The sequence below is a fragment of the Dipodomys merriami genome, unplaced genomic scaffold (assembly GCF_024711535.1).
Source record: "Dipodomys merriami isolate MVZ:Mamm:240054 unplaced genomic scaffold, mDipMer1.0.p SCAF_384, whole genome shotgun sequence".
Taxonomy (NCBI): domain Eukaryota; kingdom Metazoa; phylum Chordata; class Mammalia; order Rodentia; family Heteromyidae; genus Dipodomys; species Dipodomys merriami.
Window position 1 is genome coordinate 669,273 of NW_027205426.1, and position 17,361 is coordinate 686,633.

At 57.3% G+C, this 17,361-nt stretch overlaps 1 protein-coding gene and 1 long non-coding RNA gene across 3 annotated transcripts in view; both read right to left on the bottom strand.

Moving 5' to 3' along the window:
- Positions 1-1,549: 1,549 nt before the first annotated feature.
- On the bottom strand, positions 1,550-12,649 carry LOC138805077 (uncharacterized). The gene is made up of 2 exons (XR_011365435.1): positions 6,667-12,649; positions 1,550-6,608 (listed from the first exon to the last, which is right to left on the bottom strand). It is a non-coding gene; the product is annotated as an uncharacterized lncRNA (long non-coding RNA).
- A 70-nt stretch (positions 12,650-12,719) lies between these two features.
- The window catches only part of LOC138805078 (glutamate receptor ionotropic, NMDA 2B-like), a 191,083-nt gene continuing 186,441 nt past the window's right edge, over positions 12,720-17,361 (bottom strand). For both annotated transcript variants that reach the window (XM_069989655.1, XM_069989654.1), the window contains exons 13-14: positions 15,820-16,058; positions 12,720-14,595 (exon numbers count right to left, since the gene is read on the bottom strand). In XM_069989655.1, the coding sequence (XP_069845756.1) occupies positions 12,733-14,595; positions 15,820-16,058 (2,102 nt within the window). In that variant the 3' untranslated portion in view covers positions 12,720-12,732. The remainder of the gene's footprint in view (positions 14,596-15,819; positions 16,059-17,361) is intronic.

The window sequence follows — 17,361 nt, forward strand, 5'->3', positions numbered from 1 at the left end:
GCTGGGATGAGCCCGGCCATGGTGTGTGGGGGGTGAAGGCTGGGGCTGGGGGGCCCCTCGCTCTCCCACGAGGTGGTGGCAGGGCCATGGACACGGAGGGACCCCACGCACCGGACAGCCGACCGTGGCCTGGAGAGCGGCTCCGATGCCAGGGACGGAAGACGGTGAAGGCCGGGAGCGGGGGGGGGGGGCAGGTGGGCGGGGGTGGCGGGGTGACAGGCCACACTGTGTACACAGCCCCCCCCCCAGTCCCACCTGGTGTCTGCCCTCCATCCACCCTGCTGCTCCTGAGGGAGCGAAGCGGGCCGCAGGGTTTGGATTTCTGTGGGAGCCGCCAAATTATTATTACATGTTATTATTATTATTATTAATGATTATTAATTGAGCATAGACAGCTGCTTCCTGCCGTGTGCCGTGTTGCGGTGTCAGGAAGAAAGGCCAGACCTGAGCTGCACTGGTGAACCGAGCCCCGAGTTCCCTAGAGGGGGGTCACAGTGGATGGCGGCTGGTGTGGTGCTGAATTAGAAGTAACGCTGGGTCATCCAGCACCGGTGCTCACGCCTGGCATCCCAGCTACTCAGGAGGCTGACATCTGAGGATCACGGTTCAAAGCCAGCCCGGGCAGACACGTCCGTGCAAACCTGCTGTTCTGTAACTAACATACTCCAAGGAGGTAAATATACACACACACACACACACACACACACACATATAAAATTTTACATATAAATATATAAAATGTATACTATATATAATAAATATATATAATATATATTTATATATACTGCCTGAATAAACTTCAGAAGCAGAGGGTGGTGTGGAAAATCCACGGCTTAGGGTCTGACCCCTCTGGAAAAGGACACTATGTAGGAGGGGATAAGAAGCTCAATTAATACACAGCAGCCCTAAGGAAAACATGACAATATCAAACCTTTGTGTTTAGAAAGGCAGAGGGAAGGCTTCGGCTTCAGGATGGGGGATGGGGAGGTGTGGCTGGGAAAAGACGGGCTGCCAGCTTCGCTTTCTAGTTACGAGAGTCCCGTGTTCGATACCGGCCCCGTTGGCTTTTTGAATATATTAAAAATTGTTTTCCATCTCGCAAACCAGTCGGTAGTTCCGTAATACTTTAGCTGGGCACCAGTGCTTCGCACTGCAATCCCAGCTCATCAGGAGGGTGAGAACCACAGGAACGTAGTTCGATGCTGTCCTCAGCATTGAAACCTGTTAGTCGGGAGTCATGGCTCACGTGGTGGAGCACCGGCTGTGAGTGATCCAGGCTCTGAGTTCTAGCCCCGTGCTATGCATTCACACGCACATGCGCGCGCGCGCACACACACACACACACACACACACACACACACACACACAGAATCCTTTAAGTGTTGTTCTTTGGTCATGATAATTATTTAAACTCCTCCAACTCCTAAGGGAAAGGCTTTGGCCTTGAGTCTCGGGGAGCCCCAGCTCCGTCCCCAGTGACCCTCTCCCCAACCCTGCACACAGCACCCCCAAAAACACACGGAGACCAAGAAACCACTCCGATCCTGGATTATTATCATCATTATTTTTTTGTACCCTGATAATTTGTGGTAGGTTTCTTTATTTTTTTTGAATATAAAGTGACAGAAATAATTTTGCCATTAGAAAAGAGAAAGAATCTTTGACTATTTACAGCTTTTATACATCACAAAGTTTTTCTTGTTTTTCTGTTGTCTGTGGTTTTGTGTGTGTGTTTTAAATTCATTTTAATTTTTTTTTTGTGGTTGTTCCTGCATCGTTTTGAACAAGTCCAAACTGGAAATCTATACAGCTCACAAAAATCCCTCCACCCAGCTCCCTCCCGCTACCCCCCACCCGTGAGAAACAAGAAAGACCGAAAGAATGAAATCAACCTCGTTCTTTTTTTTTGTTTTTTTTTAAAGGTAAGTCATTTGCTTATATATATACTTGTAAGTATGTTTTTTTTTTCAAGTTCAAACATCAAAATCCAAGAGAGAGAGAGAGAGAAAGGAAAAAATCAAAATAAAAAGACCCAGTCATCCGCCCGCCCCCCCAACTCCAGAATCTTGACCGGTCCCTGCATGTCCAAAATAAGAACTTTATATTTACAGAAAATGAAAAAGAAACAAACAAAAAGAAGACCTAGGAGGCGGATGGGCTGGGGGGTGGGGTGGGAATGTGAGCGAGGGAGGGAGGGAGAGAAAGAAAGGAGGGAGGGAAGGAGGGAGGGAGGGAAGGAGGGAGGGGGATCCGGCCATAGAGGTGAGCTTGGGTCAGGGTTATATCTCCTGCTGTCCACTGGCAGGGGACATCTGGGAGCAAAAGCCGTGACCATTTGCTCCTTCGAGGCCCAACGTCCTCCCAAACACACACACGCACACACATGCACGCTCATGCATGCACATGCGTGCAAGAACACGTGTACACCCGTCGCTGTGGCTTGGTATGTGGGACCCGGCTGTGATCGGCCCTGATCGGGTGCAAAGCGATCGATCTGTCCCGGGATTCGAACTCCCCTGGCTCCCCGCTTCCCCGGCCTGAGGGAAGGAGAAGGCGCGCTGTGGGCCTGCTCACTGTCACCAGGCTGGACGTCCCCAGGTCAGGAGACCGGCCAGCCCCGGCCTCCCTTCGCCTCCTCCTTCCTTCCCACAGGACCCTCCTGGTCCTGGGTGTGTAAATCCGTGGATGGCCGTGAGCAGGGTCTGATGGCGGCGGTGGGGAAGAGCGAGTTGCCAGGCGGGGAACCCAGAACCAGCCGAGCCATGCTGCACCAGCACTGCGTACCGACCCCGGCCATCCGGAGAGCAGGCCGCCGGTGCCCCAGAACCCCCAGGGGCCCAGGAGATGGGCCGGGGTGGCCATCATGGTCGGGGGCCAAAACTCCCAATACTGAACGAGGATCCGCTTTCCCTTCCCCTCAGCCTCCCTCAGCCAAATGGTTTTATTTTTCTGGGTGTCCTCAAGTCCTCACCCCCTCATGCCACTCCAGATCCTCTCTACCACCCCAAGGTGTTGCCAGACTTTCAGAGACCCTCGCGCCTCTCGGTCCACAGAGACCAGAGGAAATAAGATAGCCATCGGAGGAAATGTTCATTTGGTGTGGTCAGGCGGGAAGCAAAGCTGCTTCAGGTGTGTGTGTGTATGTGTGTGTGTGTGTGTGTGTGTGTGTGTGTGTGTGTGTGTGCGTGTGTGCGTCCTGGGTCTTGAACTCTAGGCCTGGGCGCTGCCCGTGAGCTCTTCAGCTCAAGGCTGGTGCTCTACCATTGAGCCACAGCGCCACTTCCAGTTTGCTGGTGGTTCACTGGAGATCAGAGTCTCAGGGACTTCCCTGCCCAGGCTGGCTTGGAACCGTGATCCTCTAGATCTCAGCCTCCTGGGATGTCCGGCGTGAGCCACCAGTGCCTGGCTGTAGCTTGTTCTGATGATGATGGTTTTTTATAAGGAGACACAAGGAGCAAGGTAGGAAAGGCGGCATCTGGATGATGGGAAGGGATGAGGCCGCTGGGGCCGCCGGCGACCTGGCCGCCAGGGCTCGGACCCTGCGACGGCCACCGACGCAGATGTCCATCGCCTCCCTCAGAGGGCAGTGGGGAGACTCAGGAAGTTAAACAAACCAACCCCCCCCCCCCAAACATCCTATGGAAGGAAGGCACCAGAATCCCGTGTGCACGCGCGCTTCTAGAAGACTCCATCAGGAGCTCCCGAAGCCTGGCTGCTCTACCTGACAACCTCTGCCCGATGCCACTGGGTCTCACGATGACCACGGGAAGCACAAGATTCCCCAGCGCCCCCTGAGGCCGGGGCTTCCGTTCCCGGCAAGCCCCTTCCGTGGGGGCCCGTGGCGTGTCACGGCTCCACGCCCCCACTCCAGCCCATACCCACAATCCTCCCTCATCCCCGTCCCGGGGCGCACCAGCCACGGGTGAGGACTTCAGTACCTGCAGGGCTGGTCCCGCCCCCCCGCCTCGGCTCCGCCCCCCCACGCTGCACACAACCTCTGCTATTTATAAAGACAAATCCTCACGACCCCACGCAGACGGACAGACAGAGACCCCAAGACTTATTCCTTCACTGGAAGTTGTCCCGACAAACGCGCCCCACCTGAAGGTTTTTCTGGCATGAGTGGGATTATTTTCTTCCTCCTCCTCCTCCTCGTCTTCATAATTAAGCAGGATCTCAGGTCTCTTGTCATCCACAAATGGTCCCTCTGGTGTGAATGGGTTGAACATTTGGGAAGATTCACACCTGTGTCCTCCTCCATGGGCGTCTGAGGCCGCATGCTCTGCTTGCCTTCCAGGAAGTTCCGCAAATCCCCACTTGGGACGAGGCCTGGCTGCACCTGCCCGCTGTTCCTGGCGTGGCGGCTGTCGGGTTAGAAGCCGGTATTTCCTGGGGCTCCGGGAGGAGGTATAATAATCGTAATTAAAAGATGTATATATATTTTTTGTCTCTCAGCGGTGACTTGACTACAAAAGCCACAACCTCACGCATAAAGAACATCAGGTCATAATCGCACCATGAGACTCTTCCACGCGGGACACTGGGCTGGAGGTGGGAATCGGCCCATGGGGGTCGGGTGTGTGGCTCGGGGCCATCTTCCCGGGGAGCCCTGCTCATGCCAGGGAGCCGATGCCAACGCCGCTCTTCCTTCTGCAGGACGGGGAGCCACAGGGCGCCTCCCTTGCGCCCCGACCTCTCCATCCTGCCCAGCTCCTCTCTGCCACTTCCCGGCTCAGAGCTCAGAGCCTGGGTCCCGGCCAGGCTGCTGTCCACTGGCCACAGGGCCCCCGTGGCCATGCGGTGGCCATGTGGCTGCCCAGTGCAGAAACTATCTCCTCCTGAGCCGAGAGTGTAGGGCAAAGTCTCATCCCCAGCACATCCTCCATCACCTAGATCTGTGTCCTGGAGAGAGAGAGAGAGAGAGAGAGAGAGAGAGAGAGAGAGAGAGAGAGAGAGAGAGAGAGAGAGAGAGAGAGAGAGAGAGAGAGAGAGAGGCCAAGAGGAAGAGCCTAGATCTGTGTCCTGGAGAGAGAGAGAGAGAGAGAGAGAGAGAGGGGCCAAGAGGAAGAGCCTAGATCTGTGTCCTGGAGAGAGAGAGAGAGAGAGAGAGAGAGAGAGAGAAGCAGAGCCTGGAGAGCCTAGATCTGTGTCCTGGAGAGACAGGGAGAGATAGAGACAGACATGGGGGTCTCTCTCTAGGGAACTCGGGCTGGAGCGTGTGGCCGGTGGATGGCCCCGGGGTGAAGCCTTGGACCCCGGCTTGCCATCTGTCCTGGCCTCCTTCCCAAGAAGAAATGCTGAGGAAACGATGAGACGTGCATTCCACCGCCCAGTCCTGGAACCACTGCGTAAGCCTTCACCAGAGCCGGGGTCGGTGGGGGGGATGGCAGAGGTGGGAAGGGGAGGCGGGAGGGTCGCCGGGGTGGGGAGGAGGAACTTCCCCACTGTTCTCTGTGATCAAAACCCACAGTGATGGTTGAGGCAGATATTTTGATTCATTTCCCGCCACAGTGATCACGCTTTCTTAGCACTGAAGACGCCGTTCGTGTGGATGCAGCGGCCGCAGGAGCGCGCCGGGCCTGCTCCTCTGGGGATTCCCGTCCGGGCAAAGCCAGGAGGCCGGGCCTGGAGCCGGCGGCCGATCCCAGCTCGGGGCCAGCCGGCCACGCGGTCAGCAGGACCACGTTCCCCCCGTCCATGGCTCATGAGACACAGCCCAGACTCACACTGGCCGGGCGCACTCCTAGACACTGCCTTCGAGGCGCAAGGTACTGAGCACCCAGCACTCAGATCTACTCCAATGCAGATGGTACCCAGAGCATTATTTTTTTTTAAATAAAGAGAATCTCAATTTGACTGCTGGTCTTTTCTTTGCCAGATATTAGCTTTTCTTCCAGAAGCTTCTTCTGTGAGACTTTGTTGGGCTACACCACAGATCACTAATGTCTGTGGGTGGCCTTTTATTTCTTCTTCTCCATTTTGACCTTCGTATTTAATCTTTAATTATTTAACATTACTATGAAGTAATAAAACTAAATTACTTTCTGTGGCCCTCCCCCCACTCCACAATTAACTAGTTAGTGGGGTGATCCCAACGTTCTCAAACCACCTCGTGTCTTAGTTTAGAATTGGGCTGGGTTTGAACTTGAGTCTACTAGAATGAGATTCTCAGACCAGGAGACCCTGAGACTGGTTTCGATCTTCTGAGCGGACCCAAATGACAGACATCTCTGGAGAACTGTGACACCTTGCACACGTTCCTAAGGCTCTTTAATTCTGGAAGACATCACCTCGCCTTTTCTTGAACCTTTTATTCACACTGATTGTGTTTTATATAAAACAATTTAACTAATAATAATTATTCACAATGTCTTGGTCCCACAAAACTCACTTTTATTTGGCTTTCATCCTTACAGACACTTTTCTACCCCCTCTTTTATTTTTTCCTCTTCTTCAAAGTCCTGCTTGGTTTTCTTCCCCCTCTTGACTGGTCTCTGGGTACTTCATGTGAATGTGTGTGCACGTGCGTGTCCACTCACGAGTGTGCTTGTGAGGGTGAGTGTCTGGGAAGAAAAATTTCATGGTAAAGATTCGGCTAAATCAGCTACCTGGCTTTCGTCATTTTTGTTGTTGTTGTTCAGTTTCAGGGTGCTGAAAACTTCAGACTGAGGAGGAAAGGTATGATTCCCTCCGCATGGGACTGAGGGTTGGAAATTCTGACCAGTTTTGGTGGCCGCACGGATCTTCGGTAGCACCCTCTCATTTCTGGTTCATTCTGACTGGCCTTGAGCTTTGTAAAACACTCGGTCCTGAGAACGGTCACCGTGGTTCCATAGGAAAGAAGGCATGCAGAGAAGATGGACGCCAGGCGAGAGGAAGAGAGATGGCGGGTGGGCGAGAGGTGCGGACAGGAGGAAGCCTTGGTGAGGGGCGGGGTGAGTCCGGGACGTCGGGCACAAACGTGTCGCTGAGCTTTTCTCATCTGCAGAAAGATGCCCATGAAACTTGTGCCCGCGGCAGGACTTGGCCAAGACTGTGGCGTTGCTTTCTTGCTTTGGGGGCGTGGAGAGACAACACGATCTGAACTTGCATCTGCGGTTAGGAAATGCCTACCGGGAAGAGTCAACTGACACATTCACTTTCGGAGGAATGCTCGACGCACCGAGGATGAGGGGAGGCTGGAGAAGCCTCCCGGATGTGATGGGCGGGTCACCCGCACGCCCAGCGGGGGCACTGCTGACCCCTCCTCACCCCCCATGGCCGGAGAGGAAGCAAACACAGCCGGATGGACCCCAGGGACCAGCAGGAGCCCCGGAGGAGAAGGCGGGAAGATACAGAAAACGCGAGGCGGTGGTGAAAAGGGGGTTTTGAACCCGTAGCTCTGGGATGTGTAAAAATGTCAAAAAGAAGAGATCTGGGCTTGGCTATGGTGTAAGGGAATGGAAACTCGGTGTCTCACCAAACCAGGAAACATCAAGCCCACACGTGTAATCCTATCCACAGACGCACACCTGCTCACCTCGGATCCCCACACACGTAACGCACACACTCACATATTGCATACCGAGACATTTACGTATTCTACGTGATGTAAGGTATTCCGTCTAAAAACTTTGGGTGTCCCTTCTCGGCACTAGCCCGGGGATGTACTATGTGTTCAACGAATGCGGGTTTAATCAAACTCCTATCGTTTAAAGAGCAAGTTGACGTATTCATCAGTGGACGGGGACCACCCTGCCTTCCAATGACACATAGAGAGAGCTTTGGTGCTAAGTGAGGAGGCTACACCACTCACCCTTCACCACGGGCTGATGGCTGCACTTCTGAAACCACAATCACCACGCTTCTTTGCCAGAGAAGAGACTGCGCACCATGAGAAACTCGACTCCTCCACCCCGCCGGCTCCCCGCATGGGCCTCCTGACACGCATCAAGCACACCAAAAAGCATTCAGCGCAGATTGGCACCAGCACTTTGCCCTGTGGCAACTGGGAGCTCAGTGCCCCCAGCACCATGCATCTCCCCGAGGCTTGGACGCAGCAAGGACTTCCGTGGACTTGACTAGATGGGCGGTCTGTTCTGAGTCGAAGGACTACGGATGGCAGTCATGGGAGGAGGGGGGTGGTCAGTGCGGGCAGAGGTTCAAGGACATCTCGGTGAGGAGGGGCGGTGAGGGATACGGGACAACTTGGTGAGCCCAAGAAACTAAGGGAAGCCAGCTAGGAAATGGCTCACCCGGGTCACTTTCAAACCATGCTGTCGGTTCAGCTCTACCCTTGTGGCCACCCCTTCCGGTGCCCTGGGATGGAGAGACCTCGGCCTTCGACTGTCTACGGGAAGCGCCACCGGCCCTTCAAGGCCCCACGCAGGACTGGGATGCCTCGGCCCGTACGGGGCCTGACCCTGTCTCCCCAGCCCTCGCCACCCTGGCCCGCGTGCCCCCGGACCTCTGAGCATCTTCCCGGGAAAAGCAATGAGAAAGCTAATGTAGTTAGGTGTTTCAATGTACAAATCCCTAATATGGCTTAAAAAACGTCGCTTTTCCCAGGAGGACGTTTGTCGTCCACAATGGCTGAGCCTGCGTGTGGGGTGAGCCCGTGGAAGTCCCTGTGAGGATCGGGAGATGGAACCACGGACACCCCCCACCCCCAGCCGGCCACGCCGGGGCCACGTCAGCAGGATGGCCACGCGTGCACACGGTCACCCCAGGGGGTGAGGCGGGGCGGGGGCCACCCCGGCGCACATTCCTTATATGGCTTTGAGTCCAGAGAGCAACAGGCAAGGTGCACCCCTGACGGCACTGGCCCACAACACCCACACCACCGCACACCCGACTCACTCCCCCGCCACGAGCACAGACCCACGGGGGGTGCCACGCAGGGCCGGGGCAGAGACACAGAATTTCAACATGAGAGAGAGTGTGTTCAGGAACAGATTTTCCAAAGGTGATCGCTCTGATCCTTCCGTCCTTTAATCTGAAAGGAACCCTAAGCAAACCAAACAAACAAAACCCCCCAAAGGCAGAACAGAAAGAAACGAGAGCCCCGGTTCTTGGGCGCGGTGTGCGGGTGGCCAGCACCAGCACGCGGGGCGTCCCCGGGCGTGGACGCCCCGTTTGTCGCGCCTGGCACACGTGCTGTGGGTGTTACGGACGCCGCCGCCGGCGTCGGATGGGGTCATACGGGGCTCCTCCCCCTCTCCCCCCAAATTCACGACATGGCTGCGGCCAGTTCAGGGTGTGTGGGGCTGGCGGGGGACGGGGGGGGGGGAGACAACGTGAAGGGCGGTTCCTGGGCTCTGGCTGAGGAGACACTGTGAGAAAGTTCCGGAATGACGGCTACTGTATAACCCCACCCCACCCCCCCACCCCCTCCGGCGGCCCAGGTCGGACTGCAAGAGACATACCCAGGACCAAGGAGAGGCAGGACCAGGGAGGAAGAGGAGAGGCTAGAGCCAGGGAGCGAGGGAGGGAGGAAGGGGAGGAGGGAGGGAGGGGCAGCAAGTGAGCGGGAGGGGGGGGCTCCTGAACGCCTCCTCCCTGGACCTCCACTCCCAGCTTATTCTGGAAGGGACAAGGTTCACCACCCCCCCACCCCATCCCCTCTTAGTCCTTGTGGGTTGGCCTTGAACCTCTGACTCGGTCCCAATTCAACCATCTGATGGGGGGGGGGGTGCAGGGAGAGTGATTGGTTGGGACCAGAGAGATGGGGGCATCCTGGGGCTGGATGGGAAACACGGCACGGATGTGGGGCATGGGGGGGGCGGACCTCACCCTGTGGGAGGGGAGAGAAGAAAAGACAGGATGGAGAAGAGAGGGACAGGGAGAGGAGGAGGCGAAGGAGAACAGAGAAGAGGAAGGGTGGGGAAGGGAGAGGGGAGGGGAGAAAGGCCACCACACCACACCAGGCCAGCAGTATGACCAGAGGCATTGTGCGTGCGTGTCCAGTTAGTCCGACGTCAGGTTTCGAACACCATCCTTGGGGCCCACGAGCAGTAATGGGACGGGCGGATATGAAGCCGCCCTCACTGTGGGTCCTCGCGTCCCCCTCCCTCCCCCTCTCGTGGACCAGAGCGGCCAGCCATCTTTTCTAGAAAGGCGCGCACATCTTCACCATACCTTCCTGGACACAGAGGCCATTCACACGGCGACAAAAAGCCAAGTGGGTGGACATTTTCCCCTCCTAGGTGACTCATTAGAGGTGAGAAGGGGGTGCGGGTGGGGGGGGAGCCGGGGACCTGGGGCATGGGGGCAGGAGAAGGGTTCCGGGTGGCGCGAGGGTTGTTCGACATCAGGGAGGCTGGGTGGGAGAACCCTGCAAGGATGAAGCTTCCGGAAATTTCTCAGCCACGCCAAGAGCGGATGGGAGGCGATTCGACGTCATGTCCGGTTTGCAGCCCTGTGCGGGCGGGTTGTGACCCAGCTCCTGCTGTCCATCCATGGTCCATCTACCGGACCGGGGTCAGCCAGGGTGGGCGTCGGGCCATGGGGTCCCCCCCTCCCGAGGCCCAAGGTTCACGGCCAGTAGGAAGACTGTTTTGGGGTGCGGGAAAGATGGACGCCAGAGACTCTGCCCTGGGTTTTAACCCCAGCGGCTTTCGTGGACATTCACGTGTTTTGATTTTCCCCAGACACTCGGAGGCAAAGGCCACGCAAACAATTCTCCCGGTGGGAAATGGACCAAAAAAAAAAAAAAAAGAGAAAACCCCACAAAGAAAACACCCCCTTGTGAATGAGAAACGCTTGGTCGCTGTCCGTCCCGTCCCCACCCACCCTCCAGCTCGAGTACTCACAAGAGAACGATGTAGCTATACAAAAGAAATCCATTAGAAAACAGAAATATTTACATAGGAAATAAACACCATCTCCCTGCCTGTCACCCGCAGAGACAGACGCAGCCCCCCGTGTGTGCGTGTGTGTGTGCGTGTGTGTGTGCGTGTGTGTGTGTGCTGGGTTAGTGGTTGGGTGTGGTTTTTATTTTGAAAGGCGTGAGGTAAGAGGAGAAGTGAGGGGTGAGCCCCCCGCACCCCGGCCCGCGTCAGGGTGAAGCAGTGTTCCTACGGCCCTTTTCGTCCTTCCTCCCGGAGCGGCCTCGCGCCCGCCGTCCTGGCTCCGATTCCCCGACGGCCACAGCCCTTTGCCCCCACGCGCGTGTGTGGGAAGAAAACACGGCCTTCGGTTGGCTTGCAGATGGAAGGTAGTGGAGGTATAGGTGAGGGGGGAGGGGGAGAGGAGGGGGAGGGGAGGGCGAGCTGGAGGGCGTGGCTGCTGTCTTGCGGGGGAGGGGAGCACCGTTCTGGCTTGGGTGTCCTGTGCGTCACAAGGCGATCCTGCCATCAAGCGTCCACGGCGACCGACCCGAGGGAGGGCAGGGCAGCGCCCAGGGGGTCCTTTCCCTTCTCAATTCTCCATCTTTCCCAGAGGGGTCCTGCCTTCACCACCACCCTGGTCCCTGGAGCTGCATGGGTGCATGCATGCACACGCACGCACACACACACACACACACACACTGCACGCACACTCATGAGTATCGACTTGCAAGTGGTGTAATCAGAGAGTGGAGGGAGCTGTTGCTAGAAGGGTCACGAGCTTCTGCCAGGAGGGCCCTCCCAAGTTGGGGGTCCCTCCTAGCTACACCCCTCCACTTCCATATCTCCCCGCTCCGTCCCTGCCTCTTGCCTATCCCCCCCCCGTCTCTTGCTGTTGGTATTTCTTGGGGAGCGCTCAGCTTGCTCTTCCAGCCCCAAGTGGAGTAAGAAGGGGTGAAGGCAGTGTAACCCCGACACCGATGACAGCAGCCCCTTTCCTTGAGACCCTCCCAGAGCTTGGCCTTTGACCAAAAGCTCGAGAATTATCTAGAATCCATTGCTCTCAAGAATTAAAAGCTGCTGAACTCCCTCCCCTCAGCTTCCCAAAAGTTCTTAAATCAGCTGCAAGTACTGGCCATGTCACTAAAAATAAATAAATAAAACAATCACGCTCACGCCTTGCTTTTGTGGGATACCCCCCCCCATCCCCGGAACAATCTTCATCTTCACATGTTCCTTCCCCACTCATTCAGAAAGGTGGCAGGGAGAAACCCACAAAACTCTGGGGACACACACACACACACACACACTCACACACACACACACACACTCTCCCTCTGTACCCTGGGACCCAGTCTCAGAGCAAACTTTCCTGGAATCCCCACCTCCACTGTGGCCTCCCTGCCTGGTGGGTGGAGTCACAGCAAACCCCTCTCCCCTTCTGCCTCATCTGTGAACAGCCCACCGGGCCCTGGCCTGTTCCTCTTGGCCTCTGTGCCCTCCCCCAAACAGAGCGCCCGAGCCTTGATATTCTGTCGCTTGGTCCTTTGCCCAGCTCCCATGGGAAGGTCAGTCTGGGAAAAACTAGTCCTACGTGGAAGCGGCTCCTTTTCCTTTACCCCTGGGTGCCTCTCTGTGAGCTCCTCCTTCCTAGCAGGCCACCCTCAGCTTGGGAGAATGTCCATTTCTGTCCTCTCCTGGGAACAGGGATGGAGGAGGGAGGGAGGGAGGGAGGGAGGGAGGAAGGGGGGGGAGAGATGGCACCGTCACGGGCTGCCAGGACCCCGCACGCACCCACGAGGGAACGAGGAGACCGAGAAAGGAGCCGACGGGCAGCGAGCTCACTCCGGACCCGCCCCCCCAGGCCTTCACATGCACCCCGACGCCCCTGGCCCCGCCCCTCCCGTACCCACCTCTCCGCCCTCACTCACACATCAGACTCAATGCTAGACAGTTTTTCGTACACATGACCGTTGCTGGAGCCATTGAAAGCCCTGGGGTTTTTGTTTTTAGGCACGCAGGGGTTGGACTGGTTCCCTATACACATGTCCTTCTGGAAGTGACCGGCCGCCACCCCCGGCTTGCCGGCCACCAGGCCGCGGAAGTCCGGCCTGGCTTTTGCCGCCGCCCCGGCCACCGTGGGCTGTGGGAAGAAGTGAGATTTGCTGCCGTGGAGCAGGCACTGGTCATCTCCGAACGTGGGGATGAAAGGGTTCTGGGTGACCCGGTCGGGGTACAGGGACTTGCTGAGCATGTAGCCACCGCCGCCGGGGTTGTGGTGGTGGCCGGCGGCGGGCACCGAGGCTTTGCTGTTGGCGAAGCCCCCCTCGCCGGCCGCCATCTCGAACATGTGGGCGTAGGGGCTGCCGTCTAGGAAGCGGCTCTTGTCCTTGAGGCTCACGCTGCGCGGGGCCAGGGCGGCCTCCTCCTTCTGGAGGTCCACGAAGGTGTCGTAGGAGTGCTGGCGCCGCAGCCGGTTCCGGTTCTTCTTCTGGGCCTTGGCGTTGGTGGGGCTCTGGGGGTACTTGGTGGACGGGGTGGCCCCGGCGGGCACGGGGGTGGGCCCGGGCTCCAGGTCCTGCAGGGAGTTGTCCTCGCTGATGTCGTAGAGGTTCCCGGCCTTCTTGCACGCCTCGCAGCGGATGCACGGCTGTCGCCCCGAGCTCTGGCCCGGCACCACGGCCGTCGCGTAGTTGTGCAGCTTCGACGGGCAGCTGCGGCAGAAGTTCCCCGTGGACCGCTCGTCCCAGTCCACGGAGCTCAGGCTCTTCTCCCACGGCGCCGGCACGCCACCCACCACGTGCTTGTCGCCGCCGCCGCCGCCGCCACCGCCGCCCGTCGGATGTTTGACGTGAGGCCTGTTGGGACACGAGCCGCCACCACCGGTGCTCACCGAGTCTCGCTTGAAGCCGTCGCCGCCCCGTTCCTTGTAGATGTCGGTGAGGTCCACGTGCTCCCAGTGCGGCGAGCTCTCCTTGGGCCGGAACTGGTCCAGGTAGAAGTCCCTCAGCCCCTCCTTGTCCCTGAAGTAGCGCTTGTGGTCGGGCGAGCGCGGCGGCCGTCGGCGGTAGGCCAGCTCGATCTCGTCGAACTCGCGCCGGGACTTGGCGGACGCGGGGCGCTTCTTCAGGCTGTCCTTGTACTGCTGCTTCCGGCGCTTGGCGGCGTTGCCCTCGATGTTGCCGTAGGTGACGGTGTGCGTGGAGATGTCGGAGGCGTCGGAGCGGATCAGGTCGTCGTGGCCGTAGCGGTCGCTCTTGAAGGAGAACTTGCCGTACAGGTCGCCCAGCTGGCCATGCTTGGCGGGCGGCGGGCCCAGGTCCAGGGGCTTCTTGCCGAGGGGCCGGGGCTGGGTGGTGAAGGGCGGGTTGTCGCAGTCGTACAGGCCGTCGATGGAGCTGGTGCTGCCGATGCTGTGCGGGCGGTGGTGGTGGTGGTAGTGGTCCTGGTACACATTGCTGTCCTTCAGCTGCAGGTTCCCGAACGTTCGCTCCACCTCGCTGATGTAGTCGCTGAACAGGTTCTCCTCGCAGGGCGGGTTGTAGGACTTGCAGTCCGAGTGCGTGAAGCTGCGCCGGTGCTCCGAGATGTCGTAGACCGACGACTCGCGGCGGATGAAGTCCAGGGCGCTCTGCGGGGAGCCGTTCACCCCGGACAGGTTCGCCATGTTCTTGGCCGTGCGCAGCAGACGCAGGATGTTGGAGTGCGTGTTGTTCATGGTGGCCGTCGGGGAGTTCATCACCGACTGGCGCTCCTCAATCGCCACCCCGTGGATGCAGCTGTAGATGCCCTGTGGGTGGGTGGGGGGAACATCAGAGAGCATGAGTTAGGTTTTCTGGAAGTTTCTGGAAGGTTCCAGAAAGTTCTGGAGACCAAGAACTGCCCTCTCCCGCTGGGAACTGCCTGGCTGGGGAGGAGAACATCAGAGAGAGAGAGAGAGAGAGAGAGAGACAGAGACAGAGACAGAGACAGACAGAGACAGAGAGACAGAGAGACAGAGAGACAGAGAGACAGAGAGTGTTATGGTCCTGGGGCTGGAACTCAGGGCCCAGGCTCTGTCCCTGAGCTTTGCTGTTCTTCTACTGGAACTCTGTGGTGCAGGGGCTGTGACCGCCCCCCCCCCGGTCCCCCTGCAGTTCCCTTCTCCACATGGCCTCAGCCCATGGCACAGCTAAGAGAGGACGTGGAGGGCCGGCTCTCCACTGCAAAACCAGCCCAGGCCCAGAACGCGTGATTCTGCTGCCCCGGTCTCCCGAGAGCTGGTCGGCAGGGCCTGGGCCACCACGCCTGACAGGCTTTTTTTTTTTTGACTCCCTGGACTTCATACATGGTTAGAACACAGGCGGAATGAAACCACCAACAATATACCTCTGCACGTTGCAGCAAGAGAGCTAGCCACAAGAAGCGCAAGCGGTCTGAAGGAGGACATGATTAATGCAGCCTCCGTGGAATCAACTAGTGCTGATGAAAAGCACTGGGGACCAAGCCAGGATTTCCGTTCCCTAGACCTGCCAGTTCTTGTTGAGCACCAAATGTTCCCGTCCCACACTGTGCGGGGCTTATCTCCCTCTCTCTCTGAATAAATATGAAATATAATATCACCCACTCTTTGTTTTTTGGGTCAGTCATGGGACTTGAACTCAGGGCCTGGGCGCTGTCCCTGAGCTCTTCAACTCAAGGGTGGCGCTCTACCACTTGAGCCATGGCTCCACTTCTGGTTTTCTGAGTGGCTTATTAGAGATAAGAGTCTCACGGATTTTCCTGCCCTGCCTGGCTTTGAATGGAGATCCTCAGATCTCAGCCTCCTGAGTGGCTGGGATGACAGGTGTGAGCCACGGGCACCTGGTCTATCATCCACTCCTTAACCACTGGAACCACATCACACGTGCTCCCAGGGAAAATGCATGCAGCAGCTACGCCAGGCCAGCGCTTGCGCCCCCTAGGAGCTGGGTGTTCACATGGTGTGGGGCCATGCCGCCTGGGGAGCCCCGGGCATTGACCCGGAAGCACTTACTCTGCTGATGGAGAAGACCATGCCGGGCTTGCCAGAGCAGACGCCCATGAAGCAATGGCGGAACTGCCAGTAGAAGAGGTGCTCACAGATGAAGGTGATCAGGCTGAGGGCCATGGCCGCCCCTAGCATGTAGAAGACGCCCGCCATGTTGTCGATGTCCAGCTGGCTGCTCATCACCTCGTTCTTCTCATTGTGACAGATGCCGGTGAGCCACAAGGCTTCCAGCTCCTCCATCTCCCCTGAGGACCGGGCGGCGGCCGGAGAGACAGACAGGGAACGAGGGACCGTGGGAGAGGGGGAGAGGGAAAGGGGGAAACAGAGGGACATGGAGGAAGACAGAGAGAAAGATAAAAACATGAGAAAAAGCCAGAGAGACACAGAGGAAGGAATTGTGTCCACACTCATTTTATTACCATTAAATGTGACTCAATCTTTTTTGTGTGTGTGGCCAGTCCTGGGACTTGAACTCAGGGCCTTGGCACTGTCCCTGAGCTTCCTTTGCTTACGGCGGGTGCTCTACCACTTGAGCCACAGCACCACTTCGGACTTTTTCCATGTAGCTAATTGGAGGTCAGAGTCTCATGGACTTTCCTGCCCTGGCTGGCTTCGAACCGTGATTCTCAGATCTCAGCCTCCTGAGTAGCTAGGATGACAGGCATGAGCCACCGGTGCCTGGCTCAATCGGTCATTTTATTAATATGGTCATATATGAATCCATCAGCGTGTCCAGCTGCTACTCCATGGAAATCTAGGAGGAACCTGTGGGCGATGTGAAGAAATGAGAGGTGCCCATTTCTCTCTCTGATGTGGTACAAATAGCTTTGCAAAGGACCGACACTGCTTAGCTCTACGCCATGCAGGTAAGAGAGGCCCGGCCAGTGGGGGTCATTGTGTGGCTAGCGTGGTCAGTGGGTGTCCAGAAGGGACGGGGGGGCCTGGTGAATGGGTGGATTTTAATTTCTACTTCAGTGGAAAGTGGCAGGAAGAGGACAGTCAAGGGGGAGGCGCAGGCACACATAAGGCTCGCTGAGGGGAAGGATGGAGAAGAATCCAGCAGGTAGCAGTCTGCAGATGAGGTTGAACAGAAACGCTCATTTAAACAGATTAGGTCAGGGAAGGACAGACAGAGAGGCAGAGGGACGGAGTCCCTGGATTGCAGGAGTAGGCCTGGATTAAGAGCCAGCCCACCCAGACCAGACCTTTCTCTTTTTCAGCCAGCTTTGATGGCTTCCGTTTGGCCGGGTTTCAGTCTTTTGTGCACTTGGGTGGAGCTGGGGACGTCAGAGGCAGGAAGGAGACGGAAGGGAGCAGGTGCCATGAGGAGAACTCCGAGGAAAGAAAATCATCTCACGAGGAAGGCTGCCCATGCCAAGGGTTCGAGTCAGGTTAGAAACTTTGGATGCACAATCCGATAGGGGCCCTTGCCCCCCAAGGCGTTCACAAGGCGTCTCCAGCTCGCCGGTGACCTTGGTAAAACCACGGAAGGGCTCACGGCAAGCTGACTTGTTACCTCACCAGCCGTTCCCCCTGCTCTTTTTGACA